This window comes from Lipophrys pholis (genome assembly GCF_963383615.2).
Source record: "Lipophrys pholis genome assembly, chromosome: 3".
Classification (NCBI taxonomy): domain Eukaryota; kingdom Metazoa; phylum Chordata; class Actinopteri; order Blenniiformes; family Blenniidae; genus Lipophrys; species Lipophrys pholis.
The window spans coordinates 10,504,487-10,527,734 of record NC_137627.1 but is presented as its reverse complement, the minus strand read 5'-3'; the positions used below and the strand labels follow the sequence as shown (position 1 = coordinate 10,527,734).

The window sequence follows — 23,248 nt, the reverse complement described above, 5'->3', positions numbered from 1 at the left end:
GGACCTGCCTGAAGTCGTTAATCTTGGAGAGGGGGTTAGCCGGCTGCTGCATTGAATTCAACGCCGCGCCACATCACAAATTGATACATTTCCACGTGTATCGCCTGAAGCCTTTGTGAAGAATACTTTTAGCAAGTTGATAGAGGAATGGCTGACGCAAGATTGAGACTGGCGCCGCTTTGTCCAGGTACATTTAAAGCCGCGCTATGCAACATTGACAAATGAAACAAATCCGAGAAACACATAAAGGGCGGCCATTGTTAAAGTTGGAACATCCTGGATGAGTACACCAGAATCAGACAAATTACCAGGTGACCTGTGTTTATTATAAAGAGTACAAAGACTTAGGCTAATTCACTTCAGCATGTATCTTTCTGAGGACTTTGTGTGTCTAAACAAAGTTGTGTTTTCTACAATCTCTCGTTACTCGTTTTAAATGACTGCGGGTGAAGACTTGACGTGAGAAGCAACAAAACCACACGGAGAGTAAAAGTCGGCTGCAGAGAGAGGATTAAGAACTTCCTGTATTTCAAAATAAAGAAATTGATTTCAACTGAATGTGACGATACTGAAGCATTCAAAGCTACTTAATACTGATGAGTCATGTAAGGCTTTTGCTTCAGTTATTCTGTATTTATTGACAGTTACAGTTTTCCATCACACTATCCTAAAGCTTTTTATTTCATATATGAAATGATGTTTTATATACATATTACCTACACAATCAGTTGTTTATTTTTTTCAGATCACGTGTCAGATATGTATCATAACTATGATTCAATTTGAATTTTAATATATCATTGTTGCTTATAGAGAAATAAATACATAGCGTCGTTGTACACCAAAATGTTAAACAAGCCTCAAAAGAGATTTAATTTATTATGGTGCTGAAAAACAAATGTATAGTTTTGTGCTTGCCTACATTTTGTAACCTGAAGTTCTTCTAAAAAAAAGTAGAGAATGTAAGTACTTTTGCCACCAGTGGGACTTCATGAATAAAAGAAATATGAAAAAAATGACTAAGGTGAATGTTTTTTTTTTTTTTAGCAAGTAATAAGCCAGAGGACTTATTCAAAATACATATGAGGGTAAATCCATTCATACTACCACAGGCACCTCGACAGCGTCAGCGTTGATTTGGTGCCACATTGTCGGCACCCAATTAACATCCAACACCTGTTGTACGGCCACATAGAGAACACTACGATACCTACAGACCGAACATTAAAAATATTTTGACCTTTCATGAGTGCGTACATGTCAGAGAATTCTTTTTTTTTCTTTTTTTTTTTAAACCTGACACAATTGCAAGCCATTGATTTTAATAATAACTGAGACCACTGGTTAGGAACAAACTGTCAGGCATTCAGACTCATGTCAAATTCATAATGCGTATGTCTTACACGCATAATGAAACATGAGCAAGAAAACCCTGTGCAGCCACATATATCTAAGATAAAGGAAATTAACATTCTACCGTGAATACAAATAAACTTTTAACAAAGGCTTAACAAGCTCTGTTGAACGCGGAGGATGCCGAGAAGTGAGGCTCTAAGCGTTTGAACTCCAGAAAGGAGAATATAAAAAAAATGTTTGTAGGTGGTGGCTTTAAATTCCTGTCTGTCTGAGTATCTTGTGATTAAAACAATTTCCAACACGTAATCTGCTTAATCTTACTTGGCATTAGGTTTATGTCTCAGTTTCACAGTATTTTCTGTGCAGTGAGATAATTCTTACTTATGAAGAAACTTCTTAGATGAATGTGAACTTTAATGTACAAATTGACTCTCATGTAATTAAGAATTAAGGTGTACTTATAATACTTTTTAAGTATTTCATTGAAACTTTGGGGTTATTGATATCAAAAGAAACTCAGATTAAGAAGAAAGTCATATTATAACTATAATGACACACTGAGGCCCGGTACTGCATGTATAGAGAACGACTCCAACGATTCTAATACACCTTCAACATGCCTGCCTTTGATTTGATATGAGATGTAACCTTGAGTTATCATCAGTCTGTCAGTATTAATAGTGCATCATGCAAGAGTTCAGCACCTGAATATGTTTGGGGCGTCGTCATTACACGATGTCATTATTCACTACTGGACCTTTAAATGTGTAAAATTGGTTTCTTTGGTCAGTTCTTTGATTCAGCTTTTTTGTCTTTTTTTCTTGACGCGCCACTCATCCAAAAAGATCTTTTCAATAAAGTTGTTTAAAATATTCACCTGAAATGATCACATTTGACTTATAATTTCAGTATGAGAACAAATTAGATGATTTGGCTTTCGGAGATCTTTAAATGATGTAAGTATTTTCCAGCCCGTGGTAAAAGTGTTGTAATTACACTGAAACACCTATGACTTAATGGGGGAAAGTAATGTAAGTGGTCGTGGTGGTGGTTGTGGGGGGGGGGGGGGGGGGGGGGGATAAGAACAGAGAGAGCCCAGGATTTAAAAGTGGATTACTATTTTCCTTGCTGAAAATAAAATCTATAGATTTTTTTTTTACCTACTTTAGCAATTTTGTGGCATTAAACTCTGACAGTTTTATTGCAAACAGTATACAAACCCCCCCCCCCCCCCCAAAAAAAAAACAACACCCATCTTGTTTTTACCAGCAAAAAGGGCTCATAAAATGTCATTACAATTCCATTTTATATCTTTTAAAATCTCCTCAGACTAGAATAAATCAGGAGTGTCCTGCTCACCTTTCAGCTCGCTACCAAAGCACTCAGGAATGGGAAAATATATGTCGCACTTTGGTGGAATGACTTTCTGGTTGAAGAAGGTTTTTTTTTTTTTTTAAATGATTTGTGGTATCACTCCAAAACAAAACCCCCCAAAAAGAGTCCAACGAGAAAATGTGCACACTTCGAACCACAGCAAAGACTCACAGGCTTCACATTACAAACAGCTACAAGAACAATAACAGTTGTGCATATTAAGGAATGATTTCCATGTTTGAATCAATCCATGTAAAACCTCACTAATGAAAAGCACAGCATCATTTTAGCAAACTCCCTGAAAAGGAGAAAAAATATCACACCCTTTATCGCTTTAATCGTATACCTTCTCTTCACCCGCTGGTCCAGTAAATAGTTTTCTATGTGGTCAAAGAGCGGAGGTTTTTTTTAGGCCTACAGAGGGAAATTATCTTTGGGTCACAACTGTCATTACACATGACACCATCAGGAAAACCATTTCTGTGACTCCTCCACCACATCTGCTCACATTAGTCCTCCTCATCTGTGGGATATGAGAAGACCATCAGAGCGATTGATGAGCAGAGATGATTATGCTTGCAAAATCTCTCCCTCCGCTTTTTTTGGACACTCCCCCCCCCCCCGCCCCCCAAAAAATAAAAAAAAGAGTCATCTTCTTTTAATTGAACCCATTGCTTTTTAATGTTGGCCGATGGAGATAAGAGAGCGGAGTCACATACTTGGGCTCATAGCAGGCGTGCGAGCATCCGTCAAGGAGCGGCACAAAATGTTCTCATATCTGCTCTTCCTCTGAGAGGAAGTGAAGGCAGGAAGTGCATTTTCCCGCCCACCATTAGCAAACGGCACCTCCAGCAATCACTTTATTCAAAACGGCCGGGTGCCGTACCTCAGTCCAATCAATGGCATTTATCTGCTCTCTGAAAAAAAGCCGATAATGGGATGAGGCAGCGCAGGGAGCGAGGGAAGGCAGGGGAGGTGTTTGGTGCTGTAAAGTGCCTCATCTCTTTATGTCCTTTGTTTAAATGGAAATGGAACATGACAGCGTTGAATGCGTGATTAGCCTTGAAGGCTAATGTCAATCAGGAGTATATGAGGTCAGGTGATCCCCACACCACACTTTAGCGCGCATCGCCACCGTTGTGTATTAGAGCATCAAAAGTGGGAAGACGATCCGTCATTGAGAATCACACTGTCCTGAAAGTGACAGTGGATTTCCTAACGGCTCCGGGAAGATAAATGTCACAGAAAGAAGAGATCCGAACGCCACAGAGAGATGCAAAGTCGCTGATAGTTTCGTGATCTTGCAATCTGCCTGTCTGAGTCGAATTGTTACGGTGAGGATAAGAAAAAAAAAAGAAAGTGCCATACGTCTTTTTGTTATCATAATGCAACCTCAGTTTTTGAGGAATTTCAGTTCAAAAAGAAATCTGAGAGACTGAGACAAACTACTGACTTTAGTGAGTCCAGCACTTAAAGTCAGACTGGTCGTCTACAAGTTACTTGGTACATTTGCAGTAAAGCAGTGAACGTACCATCATTTGAATAAACCCTGTCCTGTAATCATGGCATTAGTATCCAGAACTTCATCATTACAGCTGTCCAATCACAGACAAGATTCACCAATGACACATTTTTAACATGTACAGCCAAATATCTAATGTTGACATTCTCTTGGATAAAGGGAAAGAAGCACTTGGTTGTTGCACATTATTGAAGATTATGTGGTAAATTTGACAAATAAACTGTGAGAACTGAATAGCTCTGAGAGGGAAAACGAACTACTAATTTTGAATAATGTAATAAGCTTGGTCTTCTCCAATGTAATAAAGCACATGACGTAATAACCTTCCAATAGTGTAATAAGACAGTTGATCTATGATCATAGTTAAAAAATAATAATGTAATAAGCCTTTTGTGCAGTTTGATTATCAACATCATAAATAATACTCACTCATTCATTAAGGATACATACTCTGGTTACTTGCCTAATTACATAAAAAATGGCTAAAATGATTATGTGAATGCGAGTTATTACATTACTGTTTGCAGCAGGGTTAAATATTGTTTGTTTCCTGTATCTCAGGATATAACATAATAAAAAGAACCAAAACAATAAAACTCTCTCCAGCCATTCAATTCACCGTCTTTTACCCAGAACGTCTACATAACTGGAGTGACACACACCTCAATGCTTACCTTGGAGTACATGGCCCCGTTCAGGACCTCTCCATTGCGGATCCAGATAATCGAGGCTGCAGGTTTGGCGTTGTCGGCATGGCAGGTCAGATTGAGGGGGTCACCAGCCCTCAGGCTCACTACTGGTCCTCCACTGATGACCGGGTCTTCTGGGGGAACTATCGAAACAGGAGAAAAAAGAAAAGAAAAAGAAAAGAGAGATAAGTTATGTGTGTTTTTTTTTTTTTTATTGGGATCGTGAATCGTGGGACATCCCCAATACAAAACTGAAGCGCAGAATGTCAACATTAATTTTTTATTTTTTTTTATGTAGACAAATAGTTTGTTACACATAATATCTTGTTCCGTTTTTCATTTCTCTGTCCTCCTTGATGTCCTGCATGCACCCAACACTAATACAGAATATCTATTATGAAACACAAACGACTCTAAACTAATGGCACCTGCAAGGATTTGACAGCATGAAAAGCAACCTTATCACAAGGCCAGCTCCTGTAAAATGGGTGTACTTAAGACACCAACAGGAGACAAAACTTTGCTTTATTGTGTTGAAATTAGGTTTCTACAGAAAAATATTAAAAAAAAAGACACGTCTATTATGAGCCGCTCATGGAAGGTAATGACTTCAGAGTGAGAAATGTATTTACTCTGTATTTAATGGAAAACTCAGTGAATGACGGTGGCTGAGGCACAGAAAGCTTTCTTGAAGGCGCAACGTGATTCTCTAAATAACAATCAACTCTGTCATCGCTCAAAGCAGACGGAGCACATTGATACATGTAAGCATTAAGTGTAAATCAGTCAGTGTGAAATCCCCCTCAGACACACAGATGTAGTTTTCTCCCCTTGACTTCTTTCGGCTTTGACAAATTCAAAAGATAGAATAAAGTATCACAACAGTACTATATGTGCCGCTAATGGCACTGATCAAAGTCCTATTCCCATTTTACCCGTGAGACGATCTGTTTTTTTTTTTTTTCCTTCTCCATTTTTTTAAGAAGTGAAACTGCAGTGAATTATTGATTGACCTGAGTGCTCATTACAATGCAGATCTGGGGCAAGATGAAATCAAAGGCTGCAGGCAGCTGCCATATTCCCTCGCAATAGCATTGTGATTGGAAGGAAGGTTGTTATGGGTTACATTTATGCTGTCAAACAGGTATGTGATGAATAAGAATAAAGAACATGTAATCTGGCATGCTTTTGTACATTTAATGACAATTAGAATAAAAATGCTCTTTCATGACAGACATAAACGACAATGAGGGGCCAGAGACGTGTACATACTTGCATCCTATACTGACTCCCTCAGATTGTCGTGACTTTACTCAACATTGTTTGGGTTTGAAGTTGCTCATTGTGGGGGGTTTTTTTTTAGCCATCAAACTAAAACTTTTGGTTTTATCCCAGGCCTACATCTCCAGCTACCTTGAAGCTTTGCTCTTATTAGATATTCCGAAAAGCAAGTTATACATTTCATGCTATTTATGGCCGGAATTCTTATTCAACAACGGACAATTCTCATTACTTTGTGCAATTACCTCTTTATATAATGTTTTCCATTGTTAGTGCCAGCTTCTGCTCGTGGCCTGCTGAGTTGAAATTACCTTTCTGTGATAACAATGGATGGATTTTCTCTTTAAAGAGATGGAGTTCATATTCAAGCTTTTTAAATTCTAGCCTTTTCTTTGTTGGTATCAATATTCCTGTTTTGTACCTGCTCATGGCAGAATAAGAGCCAGATAAGAATTTTTTGCCACTGCAGAGCAAACAAATGCAGATACATTTTATTGTGAGGCAAGAACAGGAAATTAGAAGTTTCATTATTTATCAAACATCGACCTTTACACATTTTTGCAAATAATATTAAAACATGAAAGAATCATAGCGAGACCTATAGTCCTGCTATCCCTCAATTATTAACACTGCTATTTATTGTTGCCTAGCTTTTGTTTGTGGTTGTGGCCCTGTAATCAGACAGAGTTTAGAGTTCCTAATATTTGGCTGCATTTTTGACAAAAAAAAACAACCAAATTGCTCAAGGCTCCAGTCTGAACCACAACCTTTCAAAGTTACAGTTTCTGCTTCGATTAGCTTTATTCCAAAACATTCAGGTTTACTCTCATGCAAAGCAGTCTTGTATAATTTGTTGGGAAGTTACACATGATAGAGCAGCCTTTAAAAAAATGTTACCTCTTCAGATTTAACATTACATTCTCAAAACACAGTACTAAAGTGCAAAGCATTTTGTGAAGCTTTTTTAAATCACGTAAAGACAAGATTCCTGATATTCTCTATTTTGTACTAGAAATATATAGAAGAGACTCTACGCCATTAATGAGAATATTATATGTGGTATGAAACATGTGTTACTTTCACAGGATACATTTCATTTATATATTTTCTATCTGGGCGTTCTGTAGTTGATTAATGAATGGGGGTGGTATTTTTGCTTTTGCTTCTATGACTAATGGTTTACATAATGCTAGTGATTGGAAAACTTGCCAAACATTTGCGTGTTTAAATTGCCATAAAAAAGTATCACACACCGACTGCGAGAAGGGATTGAATCAGAGCGGTGTGGAAACAGTGACATCTGGACTCAAGCTCCAGACCAGACAAACTCCAACTCTGACCATCGAGATCAGTAAGTCTGCTATTTCAAAGAAAGTTCTGATGCACCGGTTCCTATTATGAGCTGCGGTTTGAAATGCAATGTTAATTCTGGCTGGCTCTCGCTTTCATCTGGCCTTCATTATCATGCAGAGGGGTTGGGAGCGGTAGAGGAATCTCAGGTCAGCACAAACAGATCAGACAAGAGAGTGTGCTGATCTCGGCAAGTAGGGAAGACTCTTTGTGAGAATGTGGTCACCTCCTAGTCCTTTATCAGCAATTGGAAACAAGGTCAAGAAGATCACATTAGTTTCTTCTTGTGCTAAGAATAGAGATATTACAGGGAATGCAAATCAGACAGGGAGCATAAGAAAAACATTATGGGATGGGACTCTTCAGACAGCTCCCCCATTTGCCAGGAAAAATAAAATAAAATAAATGAAAACGTGAGGTTTGATTCATGATCCTGTGACGGCTGATAGTTATTGGTTTGCGATCAGTACTTACTTGCACACAGGACTGAAACATTAATTAAATGTCAAGCATATAGGACAAGCAGAAAGGTTTTCTATATGGAGAAAGGACCATTATTAAGGAGGCTTTAACATGATGTGAGTGATAAGACACTGACTTGAATCCTGCACATCCTAGAGATGTGATTTTTATGTTATTGCTCGAGTGTGTTTAACACTCATAGAGGAAGTGAGGTTTGGGGCTTTTATTTTCTGCTTAAAATGAAATGTCCCACATACGAATAAGCGGAGTTCGGTTTCCGTGCGAAAATGTGTTTGCGGTCAAAATCTTACATGGCTAATAAATGTCTATACCCTCACAGTCACGCACTATTTAATTCAGTCACTATATGCCTCCACTTGACCTTTAATGGTCTCAATTTTCAACTACTATTCAACCCCATGTTGTCCATTGAGGAACACCGGAGTGCACAGAGCAAGCAGAGCTTTTGATTTCATGCACAGTGGAGCTACATGGAAGAAGAAGTCGCAGGCAAACATTGCTCTGGTACACTTTCAGGTCATGTCCCTCTGGAGTGGTGCCAGCACTGAGGGGTGAATGGTGAACACAACCAGGAGATCGGGGGCATGCCTGACTGGCTCCAACCTGCATACCTTTGTAGCTGTCTGTCCAGTTGAGCTGCTATGCAAGTACTGGGAACGTTGCACGGCAGCCTGGACAGAAACCCTCGATGTGGCCGGTAAATCTGTATATTTCTACATTTCCCGTTTGGCCTATGTTTCAGATAACGCTCATTAAAAACAAATGTGAAAAGGTTTCAAACTAGCAAAAGAGGGATGTGTACAAGATCCTGCAGAGCTGCAGTTGGTCTGTGAAATTGTCTGCTGAGGGGACCGTGAACACTGACCATTATCCTGACATATATTTCATATAAACAAATGAATGAAAATTTTTTTAATAAAAGTGGTATTTTGCTCTTTTTTTTTTTCCATTTGTGATCTTTGACTTATTTCTGTCTTATGACTGTCAGGTCTGACAGTTATACAGAGGCCAAGCCTTGAACTTGAATCAGCCATCATCATTACTGGGCTGTTTGCAAACTCGGCAGTCCCTAATGGTTCTAAATTAGCTCTTTACTGCAGCCATTCGATGGACTTGGCATAAGTAGTGTGGTCAGTGGTACGGATTGATCGCTCCTCTTTAATTACAGGGCTGACTCACTGCAAACTCGGCTCCACTCACTGGGTTTTTTTTCTTTTCTTGGGGGATGATAATGTAATCCCTTTCAACACTTTCTCAAATTTGCATTCTTCTGTACATGCAGAGACATGGACACTGTCAGCGTGCACACGCATAGACATCAGCTTTTGCCAGGATTTCAGTGATTGCAGGTTTAATGCAAACGGGAGATAACTGATAACAGATCAGTCACAAAGACAATCCTGCCTGTCTATATTGATTAAAGCTGTAAGGAGTGCGGTTTCAGTTGCAGACCTAAAGAATAATATCTGTATCATACAGCCAGTTCATTACTTACAAATCATTTGAAAAGGTTCTATTAAGATTGCTTCGATTTGCCATTGTGTCCATTTGTTTAACATCATACTGGCTTCTAAGCTTTGTTGTTTGATTGAAATAGTCTGATCTGACACATCTTAAACAAATATATCCCAGTCCCTTATTTAGATAGACTTCACTGAGTTGCTCGAAGGTATTTAACAATGTATTGAGGTCTAAGGCTTGGCTTCCATTTATGTACTTGTACAAGTACCTGCCTTGGACTCCTGAATCAAAAGAAAAAAATGAATAAAGTGACGTCAGAAAAAAAACCAGACTTCAGTGAGATCATTTACTTTTACTGCATAAGCAAAGATATCCATAAATGAGACCAAGGCATATTGATGTGTAATTAACTCAACAGTACCAGGCAGTAAGTGTGTCTCCTCCAAGAGGGGTCTGAATAAACCCTAGGGGTCATAAAACTGCCGTTTGTCCCATGATACATATGAATTCTCCACACACCGGACATAAAAATCCCCAACACTAAACATAAAACTTGAATTTATGTGAGGGGAAGTTGAGAGCATGCGCTCGCGTTTGCTGAGAAGACTGTTTGAGTCTGGTAACAACTGATGCTGCTGATGGTGATCCCTCCCGCATTTTCTGGGCCAAACCAGCACCAGGGGAACTTCTCCAAAGCAGCCAATGAAATCTTGCGAACACCCCATCTTTCCAGGAGTGCGAGCGGTGGAGGAAAAAGCAACTTGGAGTCAAATGAATGAGAGAGAAGGCTCCTCACATGGAGGCTGGATTGCGTCGAGGAGGGGAAGGCTTGGCATCGTGTAACTGTTGTAGCACTGTGCCTCTGCAGACGTGTCCTGAACAACAATGAGCCCCCTGACTTTCCTGTCTATTTCAGAGGAACGCTTGCACGGGTCGCCTGTCACCCACTGCGACAGCTTGCAGAGTTTGTGATAGATAGATCAGGAAAAAGAGAAGACAAAAAAGAATCGGGGAGGAACACCCTGCACAGGTGGACGCGAGAGAAATGCGTGGCTCGCTGGCTCAAATCACTGGCCCTCTTCAAACGCTGTCATTGCACATCTGTTTGAAGGCCGTAAGACCCGCTGTCATGTGTGCACACAAACACATGAGTGCGCGCATGCATGCATGCGCAGACACATGACAGGACGGTGAGTATGAAACAACACGCGAAAGGGAAAGTGAGAAAGTAACCAAATGATGTTACTCTCAAACACAATGGCAGATGGCAAATACAAACACGGCGGCAGCCTGTAAATAATGTATAAAAAGGACTGTAGGAGTAATTTGCAGAAAAGGAAGGAACACAGTGGAAAAATATAAAGAAAATGAATGGACTGAGGATTGGCTTTTAATAAATGTGCTATGGAAACACTTAGCGAGCTTTTGGTAGCGTTGGTGTCGTGAACTCTGTAAACACTGCCAAATAAAGTGGGGAAGGGAAGGGAGGATGAAGACGAGGAGTGGGGAGATGCCAGAGCTGTCAGAGATGTGCAGCGCTTGCGCCGTCACAGCGCAGCCATGTGCAGCCCCAGAAGCTGCTCTCCACAGATTGGGAGGGTGCTGACATTCCCGCTCACCACCCGGCTGAGTTGTGCTCCGCAACCGTGCGTGTGTGAGTAAGTGTGAGTTTGAGGGTGGGAGGCAGAAAATTCAGGATTCGGGTTCCAAATTTAAGGAAAAAAATAAATAAAAAAAAGAAGAAGGAACTTCTTCTTTGAAGTTTCTGCCAATTATTAGCCCATCTGGTCTTCAAAATGTTCTCAATAGTTTTCTGACAACCGTTGTGAATAGTTGGGGCAAAATTATTGACTAGAATAGAATAGAAATACTTTATTAATCCCAGAGGGAAATCGTTTGCAGTGCGAATTCAAATCAGCCCAGCACCTGTACCCAGTTGGTATTGTTGTTTTGTAGAGCAGATGTATTCATGTCATTTCTCCTCCTTCTGTTGAAATGCTTACCAAAAAAAACCAAAAAAAAAAACCATCCTACATACAGCCTGTCTGCCATAATCATGCACCTGTTCACAGGCTCTGTGATATCATAGATGTAGTTATCATCCCATCTCGTGTTGCAGACAAAATGGCAGAGGAGGCTGTGTAATACAAATGTTACCATCAAGTTTTCTCGCAGAATGACTGCCTTTTAGGACACCTTATCTCTCCTTATACTACTGAGATGCTTGGCTAGACTTAAATTAACTTTTGCAAGAGACAAATTGGCTACTTACACAGGAGGCTGTGAACTTCAATAAGTTTCTCTGGATGTGGCTTGAACACACATTTTCTTAACAGCACTGCTGGGTACCAAGGATATATTGTAGGTAAATGGTGAAATGAATAAAACAAGATCATCCAAACACACTGGCTGTACTTAATTTACATGGACCCGGTGTGCAGCCCTTTGACAAAATACACATAAACACTGAGAAGCATTTTCTTTGTCTATTTTATCTTTATGCATAAGGAAAACTTTTAATTTCTTTTTTTATTTGTTTACTGTTTTTTTGTTTTTTTTATTTACCCTGCCCTCAAAGTTCATTTCCATTACTAAAACGATGGCACTGTGATCCTTGAGAAATAATGAATTCAGACTTATCCACGGAAAACGGCTGATTCAGCTTTGGCAGTTGAAAAACAACAATAACAAAAGATACCCTTGGGCTTTTGTGTACATGAATATTGTTGCTGGAGCGTGGGTCCAAAACATTAACAATGCAAGAAAGAGAAAACAAATATCTTTCACACAATGGCTCATTCAAATGGCATGCTATCAATTATGTTTGTCAGACGACCAGCATCGCATTGGGTTTATGAATGCTTTCCATTTTTGAAGGATCTTGTGGAAAGTCTTTAAGCAAATAAATCCACAACCATATCAATCAAACTCAAATGTGAAACTAACTTGAAAAAGTGTCATCACACAACAGAGACTACATAGCCTGCATAACAAAAAAATACAGAGACGACGTGCAAACGGCTAATTATTCAAAACACATTCTGTCTTTCAAACTATTTCCGATGTACATAAATCATATCATCTGGACCGTGTTTTATTATGGTATTCATAATATGCATCATATATTGCGATGACATTCGCAACTTAGGGTTGTTGGAAATGTAGCTGATCTCCGCTGACACTGATTGAAAGGCAGGATAAAGTTTGCACCAACCAATGGAAGCACAAGGGAAGCACGGACAAGTCTACATAAAAGCCCTAAATCAGGCCCGACTCCTTCCTCTGTGAGAGATCACAGAACAAAATACAGCACCGCTGTACTGCCCACAGCTCAGGATGATCGGAAAATATCTCAAATGTACAGTGAATTATTACCACAACTTTCTAAAGCCGACAGCCGTGTATTTTCTGTTAAATGCGAAAAAATATTCTCCTAATGATGTGTCAAGCTTTGTAACCCCTCTTCATTTGCCGCAAGTACGGTTAACATCTTGAAACATTTCTCAACTTCTCACTGATTTCAATAGCACTCTCTGCAATGTGACCTTAATACCCTGCGCTGGGCAGAGCCGGAATAGAGGAATAAATACCTATAAAAAATTTATCATAACTTTCGACTACACCGAGCTAACCACTCTTGCATCTTGCTACATTTTATCCTTTGAAGTCCTAATAATATGTATACTTCAAGGCTCAAAATAAGCTCACAGAGTTTTAAGGACTCGTGGTGATAGATGTGCAGCCAGTCATGAAAGTCATTCTAGTGAGATTTAGCCAGTCGGATACCGACTCTGTCTGGTTCTGAATAAATAGGCTAGCCTCGGGGCGTCTCGGTTGTCTTGCAAACCCTGCACTTTACCTTATGTTAACTCGGGGGGTTGTCCATGTGTGGAAGGATGAGCCCCCACCCCCCCCCCCCCCCCCCGCCCCCCTAACAGAACATTAACTGCACTGTGGCCTTTCACAAAGACATTTTTGTTTGAATGTTAGATTTCCATCATCTTTTTCACATTGTATGATAGGTCAACAGCAGTTGTGATGAATAAGCAAAAAAGGCATCAGTCTCCCTGTCCTACTTCATTTAATTCAAAATCTAGTCGGTATTTATATGAAGTCTCCAAAGTGTGCGACTGTTAAAACTAATAATTTTTGAACCGAAGGTCATTTTACAGTTCTTATTTTGCACTTACAAGAATTTCTGTAATAGAAATGTGCGTTGTAATGAAATAATTAATGGTTTGACTTTACATTTATTTTTCTGCTATCCTGATTTCTTTTCAAAAAGTAAAAGACAAAAATCCATCCCCTGATTTCGTCTTTTACTATGACCCCCTGAAGCTGTCTGGCATCCATCTGGGGAGTCCCAGCCTCGCACTTTGATAACCTGGAATAGACTCCATCCCCTGTGACCTTTACTTTGGAGAAATGAATGGCAATAGAAGTTGGGTAGACAGATGAATGGGTGATCTGTGACCTCCAAACCCAATAAAAACAACAATGCATATCCAAGCTATCCATTTGTAGCATGCAGATTTAAATGCGGGTTTATTAAATGTGTAATACATACAGAAAGGCATGGTATTTTACTGATTCAGATCAAAATGGCAATTTCATTTATAGGTAAAGAATAGATAGACTGATGTTTGTGTCACTGCAGTTGTGGTGCACCTGAACTGAGCAACTAATGAGCAAAATATCAGCAGTGAGCACCTTGACAACTTTTAACATTTACTAAAATGACACAGGATCACTAAATAAACGTCGCCGAAAAAAAGAAAAACTCTTACTAAAACCACCTAAAGAATTCTTATGTGTAAAGCAATTTAGATAAGAAGGGACCCCTTAGTTGAGTTTACAGCTAAAGACCTCAATCAAACAACAGTTCTCTTCCTTCCTTTCATTCCAGTGATCACTAACCTCAGGTAGAAGGATTGGAGCAAAGGTCTCGAGAAATGCCAAGTTTCTGCAGGGGGATATAATTAGCCTCAGGGGTCTTTTTTTTTTTTTTTTTTGGACCTGAAACCCTCCATTCTCTCCCTTCATGACTAATTCACAAAGACCTTGATTCTCCTTTGGCATCTGAGGGTAAGCCTGCGAGTCATGCAAAAGCTTGGATGGGTTAAGTTCACTGTGTATTTTATTCCAAGAGCTTTTTGAAGCAGGAACTGCTGCCGTCTGTGCCCCCCACCCCCACCCCGCCACCCTTCCTGCACACGTCTTTCTGCTTTCTCGTCATCTGTAAGTACTGGCTGAAACGGTTAGGAGTGACACAAAAGTTCACGCTGGATTGTCTCGTTAAAGGGACGGTCACTTCAGGTCAATGCCGGGCCAAGGTTGGCTCCTCCGAAGACAAACTGAGAAAAAAACCCATTAAAAAGCAAAAGCCGAATAATTGAAAAATAAACACTCTCGTTTCTTTTTTGTTTTTTTGTTTATACTGATGCAAATAAATGTTTATATTCTAACATTTCCCAGTTTATTGAAGTCAAGGGGAAAGAGGTTCGTCTGATACAGCACTTGGAGGAGTTTGGACTGATATTGAGTTATGAAAGATGGAGGGGAGAGCTTTAGATTTATACTGCTGTCAGTTTGCAGAAGGGAAGCGGCGTGCGTGCACCGCTGGGTGTGCGGTCTAAGCACATTGTGTATATGCAGACGTATTTTTGTCTGCGTGCACGCACAGGTGTGTGTGGCCATAGCTGTCTTCCCAGTCGATAGACACACTCTGTCACCACTGGCAAGTAATTGACAGCTTGGAGTTTGCAGTGACACAGGCCTTGCATATATTTCCTCCATTACCTTGTGTGTACGTCAGCTTGGAGTTCTTCTTGGCAGTAGATTCAGGAGTCAGCTCGCTTGGCAGGGGATTAAACAAACACCTTCCATTTGGGCTTATGCGGAGGAATGATAAACTTTTTTTTTTTTACCCACAAAAAGCCAAATAACTAATAAAGGCTTTTCCTCTCTCAATGCTGATTAGCCGCAGAAATATAGTTGTGGCAATTGTTGAACTGCTGTTATGTTTTTCTTGCCGTGCAGAGGCAAGCATTTGAGAATATTATTTCAATTACATGGAGTACTGAGTGTAAGACTTGTTAAAATAACTAAAAACAAGCAACAAAAAAAAAAAGCCCTAACCCATTGTACAGTGTGAATTGAAACAAATACAACTTAAAATAAAGCTTGAAACCTCCAAAACAATAAAAAAAATCCATATCTGAATGTGTGCAGCATTCATGAATAACTGGACACTGGTAAGTTCCAAATTCCTTGGAAAATAATAAAGACCTCAAAGATATTGATTAAACGGAATCACTCAATATAACATTATGTTTCGGTAGAAATATTAAAGTCTTTTCTTTTCATGCATTCTGAAATACAATTACTGGTAAATCATTGCAGTTAAAGTGATAATAGCCCAACTCCACTATTTAGCAGAGCTAATGTAGCTTGTCGCGACAGAAACCAACACAGTGAAGCTCATACTGTATTTGCTTTTCTCGCATCATGTGACTATTACACGGCATCATTGTCATTTATAAGCAGAGTTTCATCAGCCTGACTCGGTGGCTTGTCATGTGAGTTCTCCCATCTGGGAAGTTGGATAAATAAAATAAAACTTTCTGAGTTTTAAGCAGTGTGTGTACTAAAGTTACAGAAAGCAGTTAGCAGTGTAACCATATAATCGGATTGATTTTATTGTTTTCCTGTGGGTTTGTTCTTCATGCCCTGATATAAAGGAAAAGAAAGATAAAAGCTCCAGGCCAAAGCAGCACAATCTTTAAACATGTGGGCCAAGAAAGGCAGCGGGAAAAAAAAGAGGCCGTTTTTACAATAGACCGTTTTTAGATCTCTGCAGAAGTATCCATAATTATTCACTTATATCCATTTGCTGGGGGCTTGGAAGTCAGAGAAACGTTATGCCACAATTTGTCTTCCCCTCTCTTTTTCTCTTACTGCCTTCTCCCCTACAAATCGTTAGTTTCACTTTTCATTAGGCTGGATCAATAAGGCGGATCAGTCGCTGGTGGAGAGCACTGTGTGGCAGACACCACTTTCTCTCTCTCCCTTCTCTCTCTTTTCTTATTCATTCCCTCTCTGTCGATGACTCCGGCTATCTCCTCGGCTATCCCTCCAGTGTAGGAGGCAGCGGAAAGCTCCACAGGCCTGGAGAAAGAGTCATGAGCTGCGAGTTTGGACGAGTGCGACCCAATAGGGCGGAAATGGCAACAGTGAATGATAACCCAATAAAGTTTAATTAAGAGCCTGTAACCTCTCAAGCTTATGGTAATAATGGAATGGAGGCTGCATGCGGAGGAAGGAAATTAAGAATGGAAACGTAAGGGTCTGTGGAAGTTCACTCATATTGGCATCCTGCGACGAATGGGAAACATTATCAACGATTTAATTCCTCTTGATGATTTGAAGTGGCTCTTTTGTTCTCAGAATCCACCGTGGCCTTGCTATCGTGATTTAGATGAAAGAGCATTCGAACATCTGTGCCCATTTCTGTATTTGCATTGGCACATTTGCATGGAAGCTGGAAAGTGAACAAGGACTCAAAATGTATACTTTTAGTGATGTAAACGATCTAGTTGTGTGAGGTCCTTGAGGTCTGGTAATGTTTCTGTTTGGATTTAAGTGAAGTAATCGGGTTTGAAAAATTTACATTTTAGCAACTCTCTACCTTTGAATGGCCTGGGATCAATAGTGCATCGAATAAAAGACAGAAATACCACTAATTTGGTCTGAATATTTCAAACGTGTAACCCAAAAACCCATGAGGATAAAACCAGTTCTAGTGACGTTTACATTGGACCTCTTCGAGGACTATTAGCACTTAAAAACTAGCACGGGACATTTAAAAACCAACAAGGGAGTGAGAAGCCAGAAGCCAGTGATTGTCTGCCAATTGGATGGGCTTGGCACAAAACGGTGTGGTATTGTTTGGAGTCTGTGTGTTTATCTCCGACTTACCCAGCACAGTGAGACGGGCAGGGCGGGACCTCATGGCAGCCTGGACCGCCTGGCACTCAAACACAGAGTCATCCATCAGTTCGACATGCTGGATTCGCAAATGATGCTCTCCTGAACCGTGGTCGCCAATCACGGTGTAACGAGGGTAGCCTGCAACAGGAAATGCATTGGTTGGCATCACAGGAAAAAGGCTGCCCAGTTGCCTAAAGCGAGAAGATTAAATCGCTTTAAGACCTGTCTGGTAAATATTAGTCATTTAACGAAAAACAAAAAAATGTGCTGTGTGTGTGCGTGTGTGTGTGTGTGTGTGTGTGTGTGTGTGTGTGTGTGTGTGTGTGTGTGTGTGTGTGTGTAGTTGTGCTGCAAAAGCAGAAAGTTGGGGAACGTTACTTGTTGGGTGAATATGACTTGATGGTTCATTTGTTAATGTATACACAATACATTTTTATACATGTTTTTATGGCTCTTCGGGCAATGGTAATGAGATGCTGTGGAGGTTGCAGCATTCCGGAGAATGTTTTACTGCAACCGTAAACAGGAGCTGCTCAAGTTTGACTTGTTTCAGCATTGCCCTGTGAAATGATTTATAGTTTAATAATGTAAGAAAGCAGTGCAATATCCAGGAGACCTGGGCATTTTACACAAGACAAGCAAGATGCTTTAAAAGATATCCCCCTCTACTATTATCAGAATATGCATTGCAAGTGTGTTACAGAGTACAGCCCTCCATGGGGGAGAATAAGCAGGAAGAAGAATGTCTTGAACCGGGAAGCTCTGCGGAGTATTTCACATGCTTCTGGAATTGCACATCTCTGAAGATCCTTTTCTTTCTTCCCCCACTTCATCTTTCTAATTATTATGGATACAGGATGTGGAATAAAACAAGTATGTCTCTTCATGAACATTCTTCTGAAGAAATATGAAGAATTTCGAGCTGAGAATTGCTTTTTTTTTCCAACCAGTTCTTACGTAATTCATTGATCAGTGATGAAACCAGAAGATTGGATGGGAGAGCTTTACAGGGGAACAAGGCCAGATTTTTAATAAAGCTCTGGTCCAACTTTGTGCTTTGTAAAAGAAAACTTCACACTTTAGACTTACACACTTGTCATTTTCTTTTTCTGAAAAGGTCTATTAGTACCCATCCAAATGCTGGGTTATCGCCAAAAAAATGTTGGGAAGTGAAATATTGATTTCTCAGTAACAGCTAGCGAATGAGTCATTTTTCACCTCAGAGATTCCCCAAGAATTGGAGTCTTTGACTCTAAAAAGGGTTTACAGCCTGATTATATGTTTTAGCAACCACAAAGAACAGACTGCACAGCCTTGTAACAGCTTTTAAGTCCTTGAATATGTCCACTGCAAAAACCCATCATATGCTCAAAGTCCAATTACTGACTGTTGCTTCATTGAATCCGGTAGCCTTTAATAGAGCATGAAGTGGGCCTCATTATATGCTGGTGGGGTGAGTTACAGCCGATTAAGCCACTCTCTGCAATTTATCCTCCTACATGTAGACTTTAATCTTAAGGGTCCATACAGTAAAGAGGACCAAGAACACAAGGCAGCCGAAACGTCAACACAATCTGTGGAATAAGTTAACAGATGCCAAAAAAAAACTTACCATCCGATAACAGACTTATGTGTATCAGTAAGTAGGTATTATATAAGTATGATCTATTATTTGGAAAAAAGACTTTTCAAGGACATGTTGAAATGTTTCAATTCTATGGATTCACATCATCTGGTATACACTGAAGAATTGGAGAACATGTAGTGCAAGTACAAAAGTGTTACCTAAAAAGAACACGGCTGGTAGTGTCCATTAGTGGCATTAATAACTATTGATTAAAACGGAGCTTTCTGCTTTTTCATGCTCAGAATAAAGCCTAAAATTCAGGATGTACCATTAGGTGTAGAAGGTCACCCAGAGAGCCATTTTGCTTCAGTTTTATGTCCACTGATGTGATTCAAGGCAATAATGCCATTGCCGATCACAAAGGTAATGATCATTGCACAAATGTGAATAATATGACCTTGGGTTGACTCCAGTCAACGTAACTAGTGCTTAACTGTACCTACCGCAGAGACAAGATGTACTTCATATATTCTCTGTTTTGCTCGTCTTAATTGTCTCAAGGTGTAAGCCATGTTAATTTCTGTAGGACAAACACACAATCTTGCCTCATCTGTGCGTCGGGCAAACTAAGAATAATTTTGTTACGTGGACATGGCTCCATTCCAGTTTCATCTCTGTACATAAGCAGGTGGAGACATTTGCATTCATGGTTGATAGCAAATGATAAGAATTGTATATTATCCCAAAGAATGCAAATATACTACAACGTGTTTGTGCCACCTTATAGATGCCTTGATCATGCATTTTGTCAATATGATGGAAATTATACTGGCACACATGAAGACTGATCACCTCTCTGCATGTGATGTGTACCTATAAAGGACCATTGATCTTAGATCTCAGCGAATTTCAAAGACACAATGTGTTACCCAAAGCAAACAATGTAAAATAGGCCCATTAAGGAGTAATGAATCCATCAGGGCGGAATGGATTTGTCTTCAGGCTGAATCAATGGTTTATGTGCATGGGCGTGTGTGTGTGTGTGTGTGTGCGTAGCTATACAGACACTTGAGGCGTGGCCTAGTGATTTATAGCATTCACCTAGAACACGTTTCACACAGTGTAACCACTGGGGGATAGAAACAGGTTTGCTGCTGCTGCGAACAGGTCACCAGTGTTCAATTTGCTCTCGTGAGAGGTTGGAGTGACGCGTGCTTTCTTCTAAAGGTCCCCTGTCAGATGCTCTATTTAGGACTTCATTCTCCTATATCCATAAACACAAGGCACCGAGTACACCAACACATAGTCCATCCCCAAGCTCTGCCTGCACACTGAGACAATTCACTTATAGCTGCTCCCACTATTGTCACCATCATGCGTCGGAGATACATTCTACATCATACATATTCATGACATTGATTGGTATGTCGAGCTGCTGTGGGGCTACTTTACTTTTCTTTAATTAGAGTGGAAAAGCGTGACACAGAAGGGAATGAAGAGGAAATTCAGGGACAGATAGGAATCATTTGCTTTTGTGCCGTGATTTCTTGTGCTGAATGGTGAAAGAGTTCTTCTCAGTTTAATCACTGCTCCCGTGAATGGAAACAGGTCCCAGGCGGAGCACGCTGCCAACGCAGCTTCTTTCTATGAATAGCCGAGCAAACCTATATTATTGAAATGCTCCGTGCAACATTTGATTCGTCGCACTTTTTATGTATACAGCTGCCACTTTTCTCTCATTGTGTACATCATGTAGTGATGTACCGTCACTCTTTTTTTCTTTCATTTTTTTTCTCTCCCCGCTGCATGCATTACTTGTTTAGGTAGGCAGGGGTGATAAAAAAGGACAGCTGTGGAGCACTTTAATTTGAGAAAGTGTCATCTGTCTCAATGGAAGGCACTCAGCCCCTGTCCGCATCATGCCGTTGATTCGAGCTACAGATCTTCTCAAGGCAGGCAGCTATTTCTCTTCATACAAACCCTGAGCATTTATAACACTTCGACTCTCCATCTCAGGCCTGACTATTCATTCAGATAATGACGAGAGGATGTTTGTAGAAAGAGCCGAGATTACAGCATCCTGCCCGCGACTATTAAGCTCTTCGCAGATGTGTTGTTAAAGCGGGGTCTACGGCAATTCCTTTCTGCATGGTGACCCAACATTCACTCCCCTTTCTCCCTCTGCTCATGCCTCTGACTTTGAACATTGCCGGATTGAGATTTCATCTCGATCATTTTTTCTTGTTAAATCAATAATAAAGAAAAGAGGACAAACATCTCTGCTAAACTCTGACCCCTAACAAAATTGTGCTCCCTCTTCCTCTATCTCTCTCTTGTATTCTATCTCGAGCAATCATAAGTACTCCCCCTGACTGCCTCCTCTTTCTCCCAAAGAGACCTAAAGACTGCAGGACTATTGTTTACAGCTACCTCCCTGCTTCTCTTGGGCCTGATAAGGACTGAGAAGAGAGAATGGGATGGCTTTAGTGGGTCAACCACTGAGGTTTAATCACAGACCGCAGTAGTGGTGAGGAAGACCTCTAAAAGCTTTTGCTAAAGGTCAGAAGGTACAAGACCTCAAATCTTGAGTACAAAATATATGTAGTCGTTTGTGATAAGAACAAATATTTGTGTTTTGAAAAATGGCCTCAGCTTGATTTTGTGTGATTGTGCTTTGAATTGAAATTAATTCCAGATAAGAGTAGAGCAATGAGAGATGAATTAAAGAGGTTTAAAGGAAACAGCAATGTGTGTGGCTATGAAGGGGAGCTGTATATGAATTGAAGTGGATCTCTGTTTTTGGAGAATTTTAATGATCATTTCAATAAACGTATGGCGCCTTAATGGATTTTCTTAGTCAATGACTCAACACTTAAAAAGGTTCTAAATGATAATTTTGAGGACTGATGTGGTCCTTTGAAAAACATCAAGGTCATGAACATACATAAAGCGTCAATTGGTGGAACAACGGGCTACTAAATGACGGTGCGGTAGTCACTTTTACTCCAAATTAAACAATTAAGACAATTATGCATGAGGTGCAGTGTAATTAGAGGATGCCAACTACTCTTCAAAAAGCCATTTAGCCGCCCAGAGCACCAGAGAAAGACCACTGCAGCCACTGATGTTGCATTTCACTGGGATTTTTGTGCCTCTCGGGTTTGTGCTAAACACAAAGTATGAGCGATTTAAGTCTGTTTGAAACACAGAGGCAGAAAGGAATTTTACAATGCTGTTTGGCCTTGTTCAGTGATATTATTATTATGCTTGTAATGGAACTCTATAGACACTATAATGGAAACTCTTGACTGTTGAGCGATATATATTTGGAAGAGGGCGAGCTTGTTGACATGTGAGGACTTAATCTGACGGTTCCATAACGGGGGTGTATTTAACATGGGAAAACAAAAAGTGATGGGAGACAGCAGGGTGACATTTTAAAAAGGCACGGGCACTGTTTCTTACCAGAGAGGTCTCTCCCGACACCGAGTGCCAGGCCGTCTTTGATCCACAGGACAACACCTTGGTACCCGGGGATAGAGCACGGCAACGTCACGGGCTGACCTGCCACCACCACCAGGTCCTGTGGCTGCTGGGAAAACATCGCTTCCACCCCTGAAGAACCAAGAAACAAGGAAAAGGTTAGATCTGACTGTTTGAAATCACGATCATTATTTTAGCATGAGACAGACAGAAAGACATGGGAAATTTTAAGATCAAAGAGCGGCATAAGCGAAATTATACTAACTCCTGCTTTCCGTGTTTCAAATGCTGAATGAGGGTAACAATGGGTGAAGAGCACTACGTGCCTATTTTCACCAATTTCACTCAAACCTCTTGTCAAACCCACGTTAAAAGAACCCTAAAGGGGGATATACAAAAGTGGCACATTATTTTACTATTCATGATATGGAGACAAGACACTGTATATGCATCAGAGGTGCCAGTGAAGCACCCGGATTGAAGCACAGGCTACGAGACAGCCGTCACCGCTCAGCTTGGTTCATTTATGAAGGATGTCACCGTACAGATGGGCCAGGGCCGTACACACCACAGCAGATAACACACGTCTGTCTGCCAACACTGCTATAGCAGCATACATTAACTCAAACTCACACCCATGTAGTCCAACTGTGCAACTGCTATTAGCAGCACTCCTCCACTGCGTGCTCAGGC

At 40.4% G+C, this 23,248-nt stretch overlaps 1 protein-coding gene across 2 annotated transcripts in view; it reads right to left on the bottom strand.

Moving 5' to 3' along the window:
* kirrel3b (kirre like nephrin family adhesion molecule 3b) overlaps positions 1-23,248 on the bottom strand; it is a 160,993-nt gene that overhangs the window by 43,259 nt on the left and 94,486 nt on the right. For both annotated transcript variants that reach the window (XM_080460468.1, XM_080460469.1), the window contains exons 3-5: positions 22,538-22,687; positions 17,494-17,643; positions 4,927-5,084 (exon numbers count right to left, since the gene is read on the bottom strand). In XM_080460468.1, the coding sequence (XP_080316594.1) occupies positions 4,927-5,084; positions 17,494-17,643; positions 22,538-22,687 (458 nt within the window). The remainder of the gene's footprint in view (positions 1-4,926; positions 5,085-17,493; positions 17,644-22,537; positions 22,688-23,248) is intronic.